General features: G+C 41.5%; 2 protein-coding genes across 7 annotated transcripts; one reads left to right on the plus strand and one right to left on the minus strand.

Moving 5' to 3' along the window:
- Window positions 1–1,056: 1,056 nt before the first annotated feature.
- LOC122633549 (Y+L amino acid transporter 2) lies at window positions 1,057–4,839 on the minus strand. Its single transcript, XM_043821547.1, has 11 exons — window positions 4,496–4,839; window positions 4,100–4,280; window positions 3,803–4,025; window positions 3,620–3,735; window positions 3,413–3,538; window positions 3,185–3,329; window positions 2,991–3,114; window positions 2,713–2,913; window positions 2,447–2,596; window positions 2,194–2,371; window positions 1,057–2,103 (listed from the first exon to the last, which is right to left on the minus strand). The coding sequence occupies exons 2-11, from the start codon at window positions 4,266–4,268 to the stop codon at window positions 2,036–2,038; spliced, it is 1,500 nt and encodes a 499-aa protein (XP_043677482.1). The 5' UTR covers window positions 4,269–4,280; window positions 4,496–4,839; the 3' UTR covers window positions 1,057–2,035.
- Window positions 4,840–5,198: 359 nt separating this feature from the next.
- Window positions 5,199–16,006, plus strand: LOC122633543 (maternal embryonic leucine zipper kinase). Of its 6 annotated transcripts, none has more exons than XM_043821530.1 (8): window positions 5,199–6,408; window positions 11,710–11,911; window positions 12,222–12,374; window positions 12,589–12,835; window positions 12,898–13,249; window positions 13,351–13,479; window positions 13,601–13,706; window positions 13,825–16,006. In XM_043821530.1, exons 2-8 carry the CDS (start codon window positions 11,717–11,719, stop codon window positions 15,970–15,972), a joined length of 3,330 nt encoding a protein of 1,109 aa, XP_043677465.1. In that variant the 5' UTR covers window positions 5,199–6,408; window positions 11,710–11,716; the 3' UTR covers window positions 15,973–16,006. The 6 variants fall into 6 exon arrangements, with proteins under 6 accessions (XP_043677465.1, XP_043677470.1, XP_043677467.1 ...); XM_043821535.1 differs by having other exon boundaries at window positions 13,604–13,706; XM_043821532.1 differs by having other exon boundaries at window positions 5,199–6,282.
- The last annotated feature ends 2,394 nt before the right edge of the window (window positions 16,007–18,400 follow it).

An 18,400-nucleotide genomic window follows, 5' to 3' on the forward strand; every position in this document is an offset into this window, starting at 1 on the left:
ACAAATTTATTACGTTCGATAAAAATTACTCGAGTGATTGCACGAACGCAGTTTGTTGAAACAAAACGTTAATGGAACAAAACTAATAAGACCGGGTATTCTTCCAAACAAGAAGAAAATTATTGACGTAATTCGTCAAGCGTTTGATGCATTTAATTTAAAATAGATGACGAATGAATAAATAAGATCGACTCATGCGTCTATAGGGTCAACGTGAAATTGGATAATGAACGTTATAAACAAAATTAACATATGCGTCACAAAGCCGTATAAAATGATGGAATGGAAGCATTGACCCTATGCATTAACGAGAGATGTAAACAAAATTACATTACGTCAGTTGAGTACATACGATTGAAATAATAAAAAAAAAGAACCTTTTTACTTCTCTTTTGTCTCGAATATTTGAAATCCCCTTGATCTTTATCGCGAATTCGAGGAATATTACGAGAAAGATTTACTATCAGCTTCTATCTTACGTCATAAAGATAATTTGTCTTCATTCAAATAAAAGTAAATCAAGAACTTTCCGAGAAGATAACCGGAAAAAGAGATTAATAAAGCAACAACATCTTTTCTTCCCCTTTCTTTTCCGTAACACGACCCAATTTACTAAACATCTATCAGTTTAGTTGGTAATCCATTACATCCAGTGCACGTCAGAATATGTGATTGTATTTATTCGTAACCTACGTCATTCTCTATTAAAGTAGCATCATTTTTTTTCATACACAAACATATATTATTTTTTCGTAGAATCGTGCAACCTCTCTGACCACATTCGTATACTTGTGTCCATATGGAGTCGTTAAATTTCCTAGAAATTCAACTTGTAAGTTGAATCGATAATTATGTTTCTTACTTTAAAGGCACGACTACAAAAAATTCTTTAGACTTTCGATCGAAAAAATCTGCTGTTTCTTCTCTTCTTACATTATAAATGTAATTTATTAATGTATCAGAAAGGAATATTTCTTTTTATTAGTTAATCGTACTCATACACATATAATATGTATATGTGTGTGTGTGTGTGTGTGTGTATATATCACAATAAAATTATAATAAAATATTAAATTCATTGTATTTCATAAGCTCAACTTACACAAATCGCTTTGGATTGAAAATTATCTTGATACGATTATAAAATACTTTGCTATTCTTATCACAGTGAAGATAACCACATCTTTAATAGTATAAAAATGTTGTCAAATTTTTAGTCCTCAACAAGTAATAAATTAAATAATAGGTACAATAATAATTAGATATATTTATTTTATAAACATTCTTATACCTTCGCGATGTAATTATTAAATCTGTGATCCTTACAAGCGATCGTATTTTATCTTACTATAAATTACGTAAGTACAATCATAAATATTGTTAGTAAAATTCAGATTTTTTTGTTAATAACTACGGTATATGTAAAAGCAATACTATGTTCGTTTAAAGGGTAGAAAATGTAAAACATTAATAATACCAAATATTTATACATACGTACGGAATAATACATTACAGAAATATATGTATGTTCGTTATAAAAATTTTTTTTGTATTTAAACATATATTGAATATTCGTCTTGAGAAAGTATATTTATACAAAAAAGAAGTTCAGTCTCAAAAGTAGTTGTTCTTTTTCGTTATACGTTGCGTTAAAAGATCATAATTAATCGAGATAAATCAAGTTAGATATTAATGACACAGGAGCGACATCATTTGAAAAAAAAAAGAAATATATATATATATATATATAAAAGCTAAAAAAATAAGAAGAAAGAAAAGTAAAAATCAGATCTATTCAGCAGTACTATGAGATAAGCGTACAGCTACATCTCTTGCAAAATTTTAATTGCAATCGTAAGCTATACGATGAGACTTTTGTTCGTAATCATTTACTTGCGACAATGTTCGAGATCGAACGTGATCGAGCTGAAAAAAAAAAACTACCCGTCATAAAACGCGGATCGCTTCTACACCTTACGTATCTTTTTGTATTTAACAAGGTGAACACAACTCCTTAAATCTATAGCAGCACTTCTTATTCCATGTCTTCTCCCTCCTCTCTCGCCGACAGAAATAATTTTTGTATGGTATGCGTGGCTTTCACTGTTTTAGGGTTGAAAATAATTCAAATAAAATTTATAATAGAAAAATGTTCGATTTACGGTCTACGTGTTACAGAAATATCGTACGTACCATTAATTTTTTGAAACCAAATTGGTTTATTTTGCCATGTAACGCCCATGAAGTAGGCAGGAATACCGGAGGATGTTATTAAAACACCCATACCAACTTCGTAAGGTCTTTCGTAACAGGGTACTAATACCAGAAATGCACATAATGCTACAAACGTTATAGGAATCCATAAAGGTACCTACGAAATGAATAATGCTATAAGAATGGAACAAAGTACATAAATCGATTTTATAAAATGGCTTAGCGAATATACCTTTATCGGTCTAATCATATTAGGTTTTTTATACCGGAGCCATAAAATACCAGCTACAGATAACATAATGAAGAAAGACTCCACTATGCTACAATATGTTATCAATACAAATATATCACTTGTACATAACATTATTAATGACAATATACACTGAAAAAGAAGAATCCAATATACTTACGATTCCAATAGATAATTATACACGCGCGCGCATATAATACATACATAGAATACGTACGTTATATAGAGAATAGTAAAAAAATACAAACCAAGAATACTAAAGCAGGTGTAGGAGTAAATCTCGATACATTGATATGACTAAGCATAGATGGGAAATGTCCATTTCTGGCACCAACGAAACACATTCTGGAAGAAGTCATAATGTGAACACTTAATCCCCCAAATGCGGAAATTGCAACCATAACAGGTATAGTCCATGCCATAACTCCAAGAAGTTGATCTCCAAGCGTCTAATCGCAAAAATTGTAAACATTTTAGACATGTATGAAAAGCGAATAAATACGTTCTATATAAAAGTTATACTAACTACTGCAATCGCATCCGAAGCAATCATCGCGGTAGGCGTCAAAACCGACAAGTAGGCAACATTGGCTAATACATAGATCAATGTAACTAAAGGCAGTGATATGTAAATTGCACGTGGTAAATTTCTGAAAGAAAAAGTTATCTTATATAAATATGAACTTGATACGAACTTAACTATTAATAATAAAAACTTACACATAAGGATTTTTTAATTCTTCGGTCATAAAGTTTAGATAGTTCCATCCAGAATATGAAAATATGCCAGAATAAAAGGCCACTGCAATTTTTCCAGGATCCGTGTTCGTATTTTCAAAAGCGTTCTCAAAGTTTTCCGTATGTCCTGTCGAACGATACGATTACGAACAGACGTAAAATATACGTTTAATCGCCCAATCAAAGTTAGCTCTCCAATTCTAAACTCACCCATGCACAACCACGATATACCAGCTATGATAATAATCACTAAAGCAGCAATTTTGGCAAACATGAATATATTCTGCATCTTTGTTGTTTCTTTTACGTCATAACAGTTGACAAACGTTAACAAGCCTATCAAAATTTCAAAGATACAATTATTACTCGGAGTACGAAGATACATAAGAAATGAATAGCGTACGGAATAATGCTCACATATAGTTACCGCTGCAATTAATCGTATACCATTGTCCGGCGTAGAACAATTTGGGAAGAAAGGTTGCAAAACGTATTGCGCGAAGGTTAATGCCATTATAGCATTGGTTGTGGGCCTGTAATAGAAATAATAGAATCAACGCAAACTCTTTCGTGAATGATCTTGAAATATTTATTACTCACACGAAAATTAAGTTGGCTGCCCATAGATACAAAAACGATGGCAAAGCGCCGAAGGCTTCATGAATGTAAGCGTAATCTCCACCGCTGCGAGGTATACTAGTGCCTAACTCGGCATAACATAACGCTCCTATCATAGACAATAGTCCGCATAATACCCAGATAATCAAAGAAACTCCGACGCTTCCTACCTCTTGTATCACTCCTTTCGGGGAAACAAAGATACCTACCAAAGCATTCGAACGTTCCTTAAATAAATATCTTCGTATACAAGGCGTCGATAATAAAGAAGGACTTTACCAGAGCCAAATATGATTCCTAAAATAATGGCAACACCTTCCAATAGCCCCAATTGCTTTTTCAGCCTTACTTTTTCAACATCGTTATATTCTCCCTTGACATCCTGATCGTCTACAGAATCAATTAACTGCATCTCTCTCGACGAATCGTCAAATATACCAGTTGTCATTTTATTTCACAGCTGTTTAAGAGATTACATTAAAAAAATTATTAAAAAGAAATTGTTAAATCTATTATCGCGTAAAGATAAAAAAAAAATTATCTTGAAAAAAAAAATATTAACGCGATCTTTTTTACGATTATTAGGTACGTTGGAAAAAAATACATTCAAGATACATATTAAAAAAAAAAAAAAAACCGCATTAACAAACGTAATAAATATAGAATTCTACTCACGCTACAAGCATCTAAATATAGACAAAACATTAGGATTAATAACTCTATAACGTCTGGCACTTGGAATATTCGCGAATATTGCGTAGGACGCTTGCTAATTAAATTTTCTCAAACGAGTGGAAGATCGCTACAGCAGAATTGGTCTATCACGCGAGTCTTGTTTAACACATTCTTGGTATCCGTTAAATACTTTTTTCTATCTACTATAAGCTATTTATAGATTCGTTAGTTAATAATACATTTTAGGTTAAAATCCTATCGCGTGCACGTGCACCAAGAGGATACACAACGCGAGCGCCGATATGACGCAATTGCCTTGACCTCTCGATTCGATAAGATCAAAGACGTATCGATAATATATCGATAATTATTGCTTCGTTAAAGCGCAACCGTTATTGGTCGAAACGTCGCAACGATTACATAAGCATTTCCAACGGGCCAATAACTTTGCAGATATTCCGTCGCATGATTCGAATCAACCAATCACGACGAAGTGCGAGATAGAAACGTATCGGGAAAATGTTCAAAATGCTATCGACTACAAAAATCCCTCGCTCCGGCTTTCGGAATAGATCGTATCGTAGAAAAAGTTTTCGTCGTTCCGAAAGCAGGCAACTTAAAAAACGAAATAATCGATGCTCGATGCGCCATCTATATCCCGAATAGGAAATTTCCGTATTCGTAACTCTCCTCCGGCTTCCTTCTTATTTCGTCGTTCTAGGAGGAAGCTCCGAGTTAACTTCTCGACTCGTAAATAGTTCGCGGCGAGGCGAGCTCGCTGTGCGAGTCTGTTTCGCGTCTCGATATTCCCGAGTGCGCATTTCGCTCGAATTTCCAACAAACGTCGTCCTCTCGAACGAAGTATCTGCAATACAGAAGGATAGTCTACGTTCTCGCGAATTCTTTGACGCGAGGAATAAGTCTGCCGGGGAGAATAGAAATCTCAATAAACGTCTACTACATCGTCGAAGGGTGTTTTGTGTGCGTGCGTGCGTTCGGTTTTCCGCGTGTATGCGTGCGTGTCTGTCTCTCTCGCGTGCACGAGACCGGAAGAGTCGGCCCAGAATTGGCCGAAACAGAAAGACGGAACGCGCGTGTGTGTGTGTTCGGCGGAGAGCGTGTATCGTCGCTGGTGTATGCGCGCGCGCGTTTCTGCTCGCTAGGATTGGAAGTAAAAGAGAAAGAGAGGGATAGACGATGCGAGAAGGAGCGCTGACAAAGTTGGAGTAGAGAGAAGGAGAGATATAGAAAACGTTAAAAAGGTGCTGGGTGGTAGCACGCGCGCGAGAGAGAGAGAGAGAGAGAGAGAGAGAAGTGTGTCGCGACGTCCAAAGGAGTAGAGGAGCTTTCTTTTTCCTCTTCGTAAGAGTGGATCGAAGTAAAGAAGAAGAAGAAGAAGAAGAAGAAGAAGAAGAGATAGAGAGAAAGCAGAGTGGGTGGGGTGTCGAAGCCGTAGAGGCGTGAGAGCGAGAGAGAGAGAGAATACCGAGCGGAAGAGTAGTGGAAGGATGCAAACGGTGCTGTGTAAACACGCGTCCTGGGTTGCGTCTGGGTTGCAGTTAGACGTGCGAGAATCGTGAATTCGAAGCGTTTCTCTAGATCGTACCGAGACACCACGGAAGAAGGGAAAACGGTGAAAAGGAAAAGCGAAAAGTAACGGTGAAACGGTAATAAAGGAGGAGGAAGAAGAAGAAGGAGGAGGAAGAGGAGGAGGAAAGGAGGGAGAGGGAGAGGGAGAAGTCGGCCGAGCAACGGCGTCAGGTGACGCGCATTGCTCCACACAGCGAGTAAGCGCGCCTATATATGAATTCGTTTTACAAATGACGGTGTATCGCGGCGAACGACTTTGCTGTTGTTGCTGCTGTCGCTGGCTGGATCATCGGTCGTCCGCTTAGCTGAGATCGTAAAAGCCTGTACGTATGATAATCGTTTAAGCGCGTGTGCGTGCGTGCGTGTGTGCCTGTCTGCCTGTCCTCTGCTGCCTGCCTGCATCCGTGTATATATAGATCTCATCCTTTCATCTCGTTCCTCCCTTTTCTAAGGTTTAATAGACTCTTCTGTAAACATGGCTCCTGAAGCTGCCTTAGACCGGCTGAGGAAGAATCTCCTCGCTTCCATCTTTGTCCTCTCACCAGAATTTTATTCTTTCTTTCGCTTTGATCAAACTCTTAGCTCGCTGACTTTTTCTAGGATGCGATAGGAGAGAGGAAAGTAGCGATAGAGACGTTTCTCGCATGCGTTCGCATGCATCGGACGATTGTTTCGTTCTCTCTCTCTCTCTCTCTCCCCCTCTCTCTCTCTCCCTCTCTCCTTCTCCTTCTCCTTCTGTCCATTTTCTACGATATGCCGTCCATACGAGCACGCGTGCACACGAGGGTGACGCTTCAATTCACATTTGGAATATTTCTCCTCGCGAGTATGCGAACTCATCGACCAAAGGGAGAAAAGGAGAAAGAGAAAAGAAAGAGAAATCCTCTCTTTCTTTGTGGTTAAGTCCGGAATATCGTTACCGCCATGTTTACTCCTGACAGGAGACTAACAGTCACTTAACCTTTTCGCGCCGGATATATCTTGGTAAGTCGTATTCTTGAAAAATGGTTTTTACGATCTCTCTTTCTTTCTCTCTCCCCCCTCCCCTCTCTTTCTCTCTCTACCTATCTTGCTCTCTTTTTCTCTTTCTCTCGTCCGACGAGAAACATCGATGATAGTTTTCTTTCGAGACATACCGTATCGATAAACGTTCTCCACTTTTATAGACGCTCCTTTGACTTCCTGAAAAGTATGGAAAGGCGAGTCTACGTTGTCGCGAATCAATGCGAACGATTTCGATGACGAAGAAGATTGGTAGATACAAAGATGGAAGCTTCGGCATTCTTAGAAAGAAATTTTTCTCAGCTTTTCTGGCAAAGGCCAAATAAAGAAGAGAAAGAGAGAGAAAGAGAGAGAGAGAGAGAGAGAGAGAGAGAGAGAGAGAGAGAGAGAGAGAAGAAGGAACATTTGATCTTTCTCCGAGAAGACGCTAACGCCTCGTTACGTCATCGTCTATCGACGAACCGAGGAAAAAAAAATGGTATGTAGAATAAGAGAGAGAAGAATCACAGAGAATCTTTGATTTCGTGGACCACTTTCGATGATCGCGTCTTATTCATTATTTCCGTGGTGCACGTACACAGAGAACGCAAACGCACGTGCATGTATTTATTCCCGTCACGAATGGTCACCTCTGACATTGAGAAAAAATTGCTCTAATCGTTTCTAATCGTTAGCGCGGCTTTAAGCCAGCTTAAATGGAATATCTTTAACTTGTCCGTTCTTTTTACGCTTTATTGCGCGTCCTCTCTCTCTCTCTCTCTCTCTCTCTCTCTCTCTCCCTCCTTCTCTCGTTATTTTTTGGTTCTTCAAAGAAATAACATCGATTTACGAAAGGGTAGACTCGAAATAATTAGAGTATTAGCGTGTAACGTTACTCTCGTGCATTGTACTAAGGCCGGTTTCTCTTCCCATGTCCGTTCTCGTACAAGGTGTCCCGTTAAAATAGCCACACCCGTTAATCCGTTCTACGGAAGAGGGAAATCGAAAATAATGTTTCGAAGGAGAGGAAAAAAGATCTCGCGAGAATGTGTACGTAGCGTACGCGAGTCTAACGTATTACATAACTTTTCTCTCGGAGCAGTGCAACGTAAGAGCAATAGGATTTTACTATCTCATTACCGTCAACGAGGCTACGCACATCCCCCGTCCACGTAAAAAAATTTCAATGCTTTCCTACGTTTACCTGTGATTTTTCTTTTTTTTTCCCCTCCCTCATCTCGAACTCACCTTCGAGCGAAAAAAGAAAGGAAAGGAGTAACGTGGTAGACGATATACCTCGGGCTCGTATATCTTTCGCGCCTGAAAGAAACGAGGAATCTTTGTAACGGTACGCATCCACTATCTATTAAATGCTTACTGTGCGTTTTTTCACGACACACCTTCTTCGTTACTTCGTATCTTGCAATTATTTTTTTAGATCTCGAAAAATGGTAATTTTCGTTGGAACTTTTGGGTATCTCGAGACGATCACCCGACGACGATTACAAACGAAGAGAGATTATAAAATTTGTGAAGGATATAAGCTATGATAAATTGTCGAACGTTATGCGAATAACTCGAGAATATAATTATATATCCGGTTGATAATTCGCGAGATAATTTCACTTTTGTCGGCATTAATGTCACATAGCTTGCGAAATAGTTCGAAGAATCATCGACGAATCTGCATACTCTATCATTTTATATATTGTATTATCGTATTAGGTTATTTATCTCTGAACTTTCTTATTTACTCCATCTCTTCTGATCTTTTCGTTATTAGTTCTCTCTCTCTCTCTCTCTCTCTCTCTCTCTCTCTCTCTCTCTCTCTCTCTCTCTCTCTCTCTCTCTCTCTCTCTCTCTCTCTTCTTAATCACGAAGGAAGATAAAATAGTCTCCTCCGGAAGTTGTAGCAAATCGAGCAATCAGCGTCGAGCAATCCTGGTAATAGCAAGAGCTGCAAATTAATTTAACCCATGGACGAGAAGGAAATTTAGCTTCTTTTTCCGTTTTTCCAAGGATACGATCAAATCTTATCGCAGAAATCCTTCCGAGAGAGACGAGAAAGAAAAGTTTACTTTCGTCGGAATAAATATTTCTATGAAGCATCTTGATGGGATTCGCTTGTACGGATAATCGAATTTGTTCGTTGTTTCGAAAGGATCGCGTTCATGTTTATAGATTCGCATAGATGCGCATATATTTATAATGTCGCTCCTAATCGAATTAATTTGCGTAATCCTACGTGATCCTATCGTCGTTGTCGTCATGACAGGATTAAGCATATCTGTATACCAAGTGTGTGGATATATACATATTCGCAGATCCAATTTAACTTCTTTATCGTTATCCGTTCGCATTAGAACTCTGTTGAATATCGACCTCATCGTAAAACAATAAAATAAAAGAAAAGAAGGGAAAAAAAGCAATGAAAAGGATCGTGCACGTTTACGCGGAGATTAGTTCGTTTCGTTTCACGATTCTTTTAATGTCGCATCGACGACGCTGATAATAAAGTGACTTTTTTCGCGTTACTATTCGCGCTTGTTGCATGCGCGCACACATACGGATCGGTACGTGCGACCGATGGCAATGCGTTCCGTTGTGTATATACGTATATGTATATCCGATGTAAATATCAATGGCCGAGGCAAATGTTATCGACGAAGTGTCAAGCTTCTCCGATCGGCCTCCTATCTAGATACTCGAAAACGATCGAGATTCGCCACGACAGCTTTTCCACCGGCTTGTCCGGCTTAAAATCCCCTCGATATCACGATCCTTTTTTTTTTATGTATTTTTTCTCTTTTTTTAATTTTCTTTTTACTATTATTCTTCTCTTTCTTTCTTTTTATTTTTTTATTTTTTATTTTTCGACGCGTGACGCCTCGTCGCACACACGCGCAAAAAGAGATATCCGCGAGAGAGCTTACTCGACTCGGCCGAGAAATTTCCATTCCACTCTCCTAGTTTCCTAATGCTTTTGCCACGTCTAGATCGCTATACGTTCTCAAGAACGAAGTTATCGTAAGGGCACTAGTGGGTAGTAGCATCCGTGCAACTTTGTTACTCGACCTCGAGAGACGAGATGCGCCCTCAGCCTTTATTCGATGATGCACCCTCTCGCTTTTATTAGACTTGGTTCTTTTGTCGTCCGCGTCCTCGAAAGCGACACGAAATTCTCCTCTGGCACATACGTACGTATGTATGGATGCTGAATATTACGGCTTATATATGGCATTTGTTCTCTCTCTCTCTCTCTCTCTCTCTCTCTCTCTCTCTCTCTCTCTATCTTTTTCTATCTCTATCTCTCGCTCGCTCGCTCGACATCGTTCCGACGTCGGTCCAGCTCGGTCGCGTCGTCCAAGATGAAAAGCTTCGACCGCCGGTGGTCTTTTGTTGGCACCAGCTATTTAACGTCTCCCCATTTATTTAACGCTCGATTGGCGATCCTTCGAAATATCGCGAATTGAACGAAGCTTTTCTATGTAATACTCGACAGCGATCGTGATCTATGGGCCGCGGACTTAAAATTGGGTCGTCCGCGTTATTTCGAACGGATCGCCAAGGATGTCTGCAAAATTCGACTATCGTGTCTCTCTCTTCGCGCGTTGCACGTGATCGTGACGATATTTCGCCTGAATGAACGACGATAAACGTAAGTACGTGCGTCGCGCATACTTTATTACGCAAATGTTATTACGAACTCGTAATCGTATCGTTGAAAGTTTCGATCCTACATCATCGATCATCGTAATGCATCGTGACGCGAGAGCGGCATAGTAATAACGTTTGACATCGGGAGCTCGTTGATTGGTCAACGACGTTCTAAGAGGTTCGAAGGTAGTCTCTCCTCTCGTCCCCTTGTCGTCTCCCACATAGTCTCCGTCAGTCTAGAAAAAAGGAATTGCATATTATGCGCATTAGGCGCGTTAAACGCGGCCCCTTTACTCCGACGTACGTTCGCGTTTGACGTAAGCAAGCCACTTCGAGTATCGTGTGAACCGGAATTGGCTTTAAGACGACTTCGACCTATCGGGAATCTCGTCGGTTTTGTTTTACGATCTCTTTCGGAACACATTTTTACTCGATTTCGACAGGAATGTCTACGTTCCTTCTACGTTCGAACATCGCGCCCCAACGTCCAAACGTTACACGGCGCGAAATACGAATCCGCCCTTTCGAAATTCCTTGCTCCTTGCGGTATCTAGATCGTAAATACGACTTGGTTATTCGCCATTGACCCTCGGTCGGTTGGTAAAGCGAAATTAATTATTGCCTTGGCGAGTTAAAAATAATCCGTGACCCCTCCGTGATAGAGACGAACTCGAGGACGCCGTTAGGCATTTCCTCTTGAAATGATCGATTTTACCTATCTCGATGACAACTTTTTTCTTTTTATCTTTCTTTCTCTCTTGTCGAACGAACGCGGACAGCCTGCCGCGCGCGTTCCTTCTCGGTCTATAAGAGAACGAAATTTGGATCGTTTTATACTTGGATTTTACCATATCCGTTGTATAATAAATAGACAAAATTTATTTGCGATCGATCGTTTTTCCTCTTCTTTCCCCCCCCTTTTTTTTTTCGTTGTCGTTTTAAGACGAATAAATTATTATTACTACATCTTAACGATCTCTTTGCAGCGGCGAGATGCATCGTAGGGTGGGATACAGCAACTACGATGGCAAGATCGCGGGCCTTTACGACCTGGAAGAGACTCTTGGTCGTGGACACTTTGCGGTGGTTAAGCTCGCTCGACATGTCTTCACCGGAGAGAAGGTTGCAGTGAAGGTCATAGACAAGAGCAAACTCGACGAGGTATCTAGGGCGCATCTTTTCCAAGAGGTGAGGAAATAAACGCCTCGGATTGATGTTTTCCTTATCTTCGTTTCAACTTCTTTTTATCTTCTATAAACGCGAGATGTAGAGAGATCGATTAATTTCAAACGGCTAGACCGAAAGAAATCGAGATTGAATTAACGAGTGTATCCTGTCGACGAAGATTTACGATCTCCGTCGAGTTATGGATCTCGTTAAGATCAACGAGATAATCGTGTGTAAAGAGATAAGAGGTCGATGACCCCTCTGCCTCCCTTTCTCTCTCTCTCTCCCCCCGTCCGTCTACGGTTTTTAACAGCGTCGATCGGTTTGATAGGTGCGATGCATGAAACTGGTGCAACACCCGAACGTAGTGAGACTGTACGAGGTGATAGATACGCAGACGAAGCTGTACCTGATCCTGGAGCTGGGCGATGGAGGTGACCTTTACGACTACATCATGCGCCACGACAGTGGACTCAGCGAAGAGGTACGAATTATACAATACTTGCGATCTTCTTAAATTAGTATCTCGACGATGTAATTGCAAAGCTGCCAAGCTTGTGTACATTTCTATACTCGCAAGAGAGACAGCTGTTTCCTCATGATTCACCTTTCGATCGAGCGCGAAAGTTTGGACAGTTTAACCAAAGTTTCCCTTTTGTTGATAAGTTCTATCGATGAAAAGCTCTTTCGTTCAACAGGTGGCCAGGACGTATTTTCGACAGATAGTCCGTGCTATATCCTACTGTCATCGGCTGCACGTCGTTCACAGGGATCTCAAGCCGGAGAACGTTGTCTTCTTTGAGAAACTTGGTACCGTCAAACTCACAGACTTCGGTTTTAGCAATAGATTTTGTCCTGGTCAAAAGCTCGAAACTTCCTGCGGTTCTTTGGCTTACTCGGCACCTGAAATACTTCTTGGCGACAGCTACGACGCTCCTGCAGTTGGTACGTTGTTATTTTCCCCGTTCGTTCGTCGATTATTTCTGAAAATTTCAACGACCGTTTAGATGTCTGGTCGCTCGGAGTGATACTGTATATGCTGGTGTGCGGACAAGCACCGTTTCAAGAGGCGAACGACAGCGAGACGTTGACCATGATCATGGATTGCAAGTATTCCATTCCAGCTCACGTCTCCGAAGATTGTAAACGTTTGATCGCTAGGATGCTCGTTAGAGAGCCCGAAGGAAGAGCCTCTCTCGAAGAGATAGCTGCTGATACTTGGTTAGCTATAGGATTGGACACGGATTCCGTGGAAGCGTTACCTCTAGTTTCTCGTCAACAAGTATCCGACGATCATCATAATCTTATTATTACTAAAATGGTTAACGGTAACATCGCCACCAAGGAGGAAATATTAGAGTGAGTATAAATCGCACGGATCCGAATCGTATCCTACTCGACGATAGTTGCTACGAATTCCTCGAATAATCGTTTCTCTCTCTTTCTCTCCTTTCTTAAAGAGCGTTAGACAAGAACGAGTATAATCACATAACGGCGACGTATTTCCTGCTGGCCGAGAGAAAATTGCGAGCTCATAGACAGGAACAGGTGCAGAAGGCACGTCCCGAGATACTCGATGTTTCTCCCAGGTATATATTATATCGCGCGCGCTACGCACGCACACGTGTCGAGTGCCTGCATCGAGGCGCGACAAAGATCGACCGACGATTAATATTAAGCGGCCTCGTTTTTCTCGATTCTCGATTTCAGCAGACAAGAGGAGGCAACGGCGAATCTGCACGTTAATCAGAATTTACTTGGTACGGTGAATCAATCGTTGCTGAGTGTTCCACGCACGCCTGGTGACGTACCTCAGGTACGTATCGCATGACTGCCACCTTACCAAACATCGTGATTAACGTTCGAACGTTACAAGTGACCTCCGCGCTTAGCTTTCCTGCCGTGGGAAAAAAAGATTCCTATTCTCGTTGCAGAACGTACGTACGAGAAAGTGCAGCATCGTGCAAGAGGAGGAAGACGAGGACGACGTTTCCTCGTGTTCCGGAAGAGAAGAACGCGGTAGCAACTCGGCCTTGAACTCGTTCAATCGTCGTGGCTCTCGTTCGGAAGGGAAGCTCTCTCACATCCTGCAAGAAAGGCTGGGACAACTCCCAGAGAAACATCCTGGGCACAAAATGGCTGGAGCCACGTCGCGGCTCGCGACGACCCAACAAGATTGCTCGAACGTCGCCGTTGTGCCCGATCGAGAAGAATCGAAGTCGTTGGTAAAGTCGTTCGCGAAGGACGCCAATCGTCGTTCGAACGTAGCCGTCGTTGTCCAGCAAGACGACAACGTGGTATTCGAGAAAGTAGTAGTACCTGGTGCGACGAAAGTATCCTCGATCTTCGATGAAAGTTTAAAGTCTAAATTTAGTACCTCGATCGTTCAGTCGTCGGCTTGGTCGAAAAAGCCAGGCAGCGTCGAGAGTAGACCAAAATCCGTAACGGAATGTACGAGATCTTTAGGGCCCGTTCCAGCGAACAAGTGGAGAATGGGTGCGCAGCATCGTTCAACGGGACACAGTTTGGAAACGTCCGCGATGTCGCCGCCTGTCTCCAGACCGTCTGATTTAGTTTCCACGACGACGATCCTAACGGAATCGTCGACGGTCTCGATCCCTCTTCGTTCGAGCGTACACGACGATCATCAATCCTCGATGCCAAAATATAAGACGATGCCGTCGCCCGGTAGTGCAGGTTCTATGTCACCTCCGCAGCTGACGTTGAACGAGATACTGGAGGACGGAGACGCGATGCAGCCCTCGGCGGTGGGTTCGGGCGAGTCTACCAACAACGCGTCCGCCGCCAAGTGTCGGGTAGTAAGACGGACGGGATACGAGCAGAGGAGGAGCAAGTTTCATAAAACTAGGACGGCTTCGTGTTCGAGCTCGGACGCGAGCGACGACGACAGCGAGAGTAGGAAGAAGAGAGCGCATAAGCTCGGCGCGACGACGGAGAAGCCTCTGCCACCCAGACGAGATAGTCACGACGATTCTAGCGATTCTCAGGATCCTGGAGGAAGCGGAGGTGGAGGTGGAGGAGGCGGAGGCGGCGGCATCGGAAACGGAGAACACACGAGCGAAACGCCGTCGAGTACGACCGATACCGGTCGTAACGACGGCGGTAGCACTACGAGCACGACAACGAGCAATACGACGGCCGGTGGAAGGCACAGATCAACGGAAAATCAAGTGGCCTTCGGGAGAAGACACCGAGCAGGTAGAAGAAGAGCCGGCGAGACGCGTTTGAGAGAAAGCCAGTCGTTGAATCGAATAACGGAGGTGCAAGAGGCCGAGGGCCCGTCGGCCTGTCACAATCATTCTCACGTATCTCGCAACTCGACGATCCTAAACGTCCAAAACGTTTCCACCTCGTCCTCCTCGATATCCCAAAGTAGCACCGGATCTCACGGTATTAGTCAACCGCTCTCGCACGCTGCTACGACCGTACAAAAAGCTAAGGGCTTTGGCGCTAGACTTTTGCAGGGTTGGTCCCTCGGCAAATCTACTTTGTCGCAAGCTGTGAGCAGGCAGCAAGCGGATAGCAACTCCACTGCTAAAGAGATCAACAGAACGGATCAACGAGCGAAGTGTCAGACTATCGAAAGTTGTAACGACGACAGAAGAAAGGATCTAAACGGTGGTCTGATCAATCAAACAGCTCCGAACGAGAAGGAAAATCGTGGGACCTCGGTAAACAGGAACGACTGCAAAAGTAGAAAAATTCGTTTGCTCAGCCGTTACTTCGCGGTTCACAAGAAGCTTTGCGTACCTCTACCGGGTCTCTTTGGGAAGGGTCGGCTCTACAAGGCTCGTTCTTGCGGCAACATCGCCCGCGATCGTGTCAGTCCGCCTTCGCCAAAATCGGTGCTACTATGTGCCGCCTCGGACGACAAATGGCGGGAACGTCATCAGTGGTGCGACACGAAGCATCAGCATCGTGGCAGCGACGGTGACATCAATCAAAATCTTGGTCTTGCTCATCTCGTGCAGGAAAGAGTAGTTGGTAAAGGCTGTACCGGTATGCCAGCCGTATGTCACATCCATTTGGGCGACGCCTCCAAATGCTGCAGTCTTTGTTGATGAACGCTCGATCGAGACGAGCTAGAAATTCCCAGTGTGATTTTTTTTTATTCTTCCTGACGCTAGGATTTTAATCTCAGGAGGAACTCGTTTGTTCGTACTATCGCATCCACGCTCCCACAACCACCCACCCACCCACTCCCACACACACACACACAAACAAACAAATCATCGCGCGTGCGCGCGCGCGCGAATTGGGCCTTTTTCTACAAGGACCCTTCGTCGTTGCTCCGACATTCTTAAACACACTTTGTTCGAACGTTCCAGAAATTTCTCGAATGACGAAGAACGTAAGATATATATATATATATATATATATATATATATATATATATATATATATACACACACACATATACAAGCATGTATATTTATATTTTTTCTCCCTCGTGACGTGGTGACCCACGTAAAGTAATGGCGATTACGTTTACGACGCCAAACATCTGTATCCAATCGTTCCTGTATTATCTTGATACGCGAATATAGCCGAACGTTACTGTTAGCGTTGAGAAGAGAAGGATAAGAAAAAGAACAAAGAAAAAGAAAAGAAATAAAGATTATCGAGCGTTTGTCGCGCTCGATCCCTTCGTGGGAAGTGTATCTAGTCCGTGTGAACAAGCCTGTATTAAATATTGCAGAGTTTATTATTATTATTTTTATTATATATTAAATATTATATTATATTATTATAATAATAATAATTATTATTATTATTTGATATAGATGAACAACGTGGATATTAACTCGTATCGAGACGGCACGGTGTTCGAGAATAAACGAAAACAAAAGAAGAAGAAAAAGAAATGTTCGTATAGCTTCGGTACGTTTTGAGTCTCGACAATTCTCGAGGGTCTTCCTTCGTCTTTTCATTTGAAACGTCTCACGTCCAATCCCGTTACGCCTTCTTTCCCTATTCCATTTTCTCTTCTCCTTCTGTCGAGCTCGAATCGCAATCTAAATTTTCCCTCCCTCCGTTTCCTCTTTTCCTCCGTTATTTCGAGAGAAGAAAACCGAATCGGAATAGATAATGTTTTCTTAAGCAAAACAAGACCCCGAATTATAAAGTTGTCGTATTAAAAGGAAAAGAAAGAAAAAGAAAAACATAAATATTATAGAAAAATACGTGCGTTATGATTATTTCAGGCGATGCTATAACGACGTGCTCGAAATTGATTCTATGTCCGTTTTAATTTAAAAAAAAAAAACAAATAATAATAATAATAGAGATTTGTAATTGTAGATATGCTTGCCGGTCAAGCACATTCCCGCAATAGTGTCTAGGTTTCTTTTCGTTTTCTTTTTTATTGATCTTTCTAAACGATATTCGTAGCCGTCGTTATCGTTATCGCGTTTTCGTGCTACGATCGGCTGAAAATTTCCAACGACGTATTACGATTCGATCGGCACAGCCACATAGAAGACAATGCATAGACGATTAAGCTGCGTTCACACCTAAAACGTTATATTAGGTATATCCCCGGCCCCTTCTTGCGTCATTTAGGCGCAATCGTGTATAATGTATTTGTTTAGAAAGAAAGAGAAAGTATGCGCGGTGCTTCGAGTACGTAATTTGTACATATATATACATATGTGCCGAAGGCGAGGCCGATTAAAAATTTTTTATCAATTGACATTAATTTTCGCAAGGTGTCACTCGACATACACACATACCCACCTACCCATCCACACACACACACACACACACACACACACGTACACACACAGAGACGAGCTTGAAAAAATTGTATTCAACATTCGCTTGAATTATCGAATGCTGGCCATTCGATTTAAAGGATCGAAATACAGACTCTGCTTATTCCAAGGAATAGCATTATATAGTATATATGCATATATATGCGCATAACCAATTTTACAATCCTACACACAATCACACATCCACAAACATTTACTATGTACAAGGAACAATTGTTTTCCTTTTTATATATGTATCACGAAATGATCTACAGTGTCGATCTCACAGATCGAAAATGTTTCCGTGTATATCATTTTTGTCGAGTCTACGAATTTCTGAAAGATAGAAAGAGATTAGAATGCAACGAAATTGGGATCTATTATCGAAAATGTCCGAAATAACTATACGAATCGTTTGTTATCTTACCTCGACGATTCCTCTTGTTTTTCCTTGTATGATTTCGGTTGATGTACACATATATACGTATACATATACACACATATACTTACAACTATATACGTCAAATATTATCTTGGAAATATGCGCAAAATTATTCAACTTCCTAACGACTAAGACTGATGCTTTACGAGTTACTCCGAATTGTTTATTAATTTACAAGACGTACATTTGTAGTATGTCGTGCGACGACCATGGCTCGATCGACGAAATCAATAAAAAAGAAAACATAGAGGAGGGAGAGAGAGAGAGCGAAGAATAATAACGTCGAATACTACT

This window comes from Vespula pensylvanica, chromosome 12 (genome assembly GCF_014466175.1).
Source record: "Vespula pensylvanica isolate Volc-1 chromosome 12, ASM1446617v1, whole genome shotgun sequence".
Classification (NCBI taxonomy): Eukaryota; Metazoa; Arthropoda; class Insecta; order Hymenoptera; family Vespidae; genus Vespula; species Vespula pensylvanica.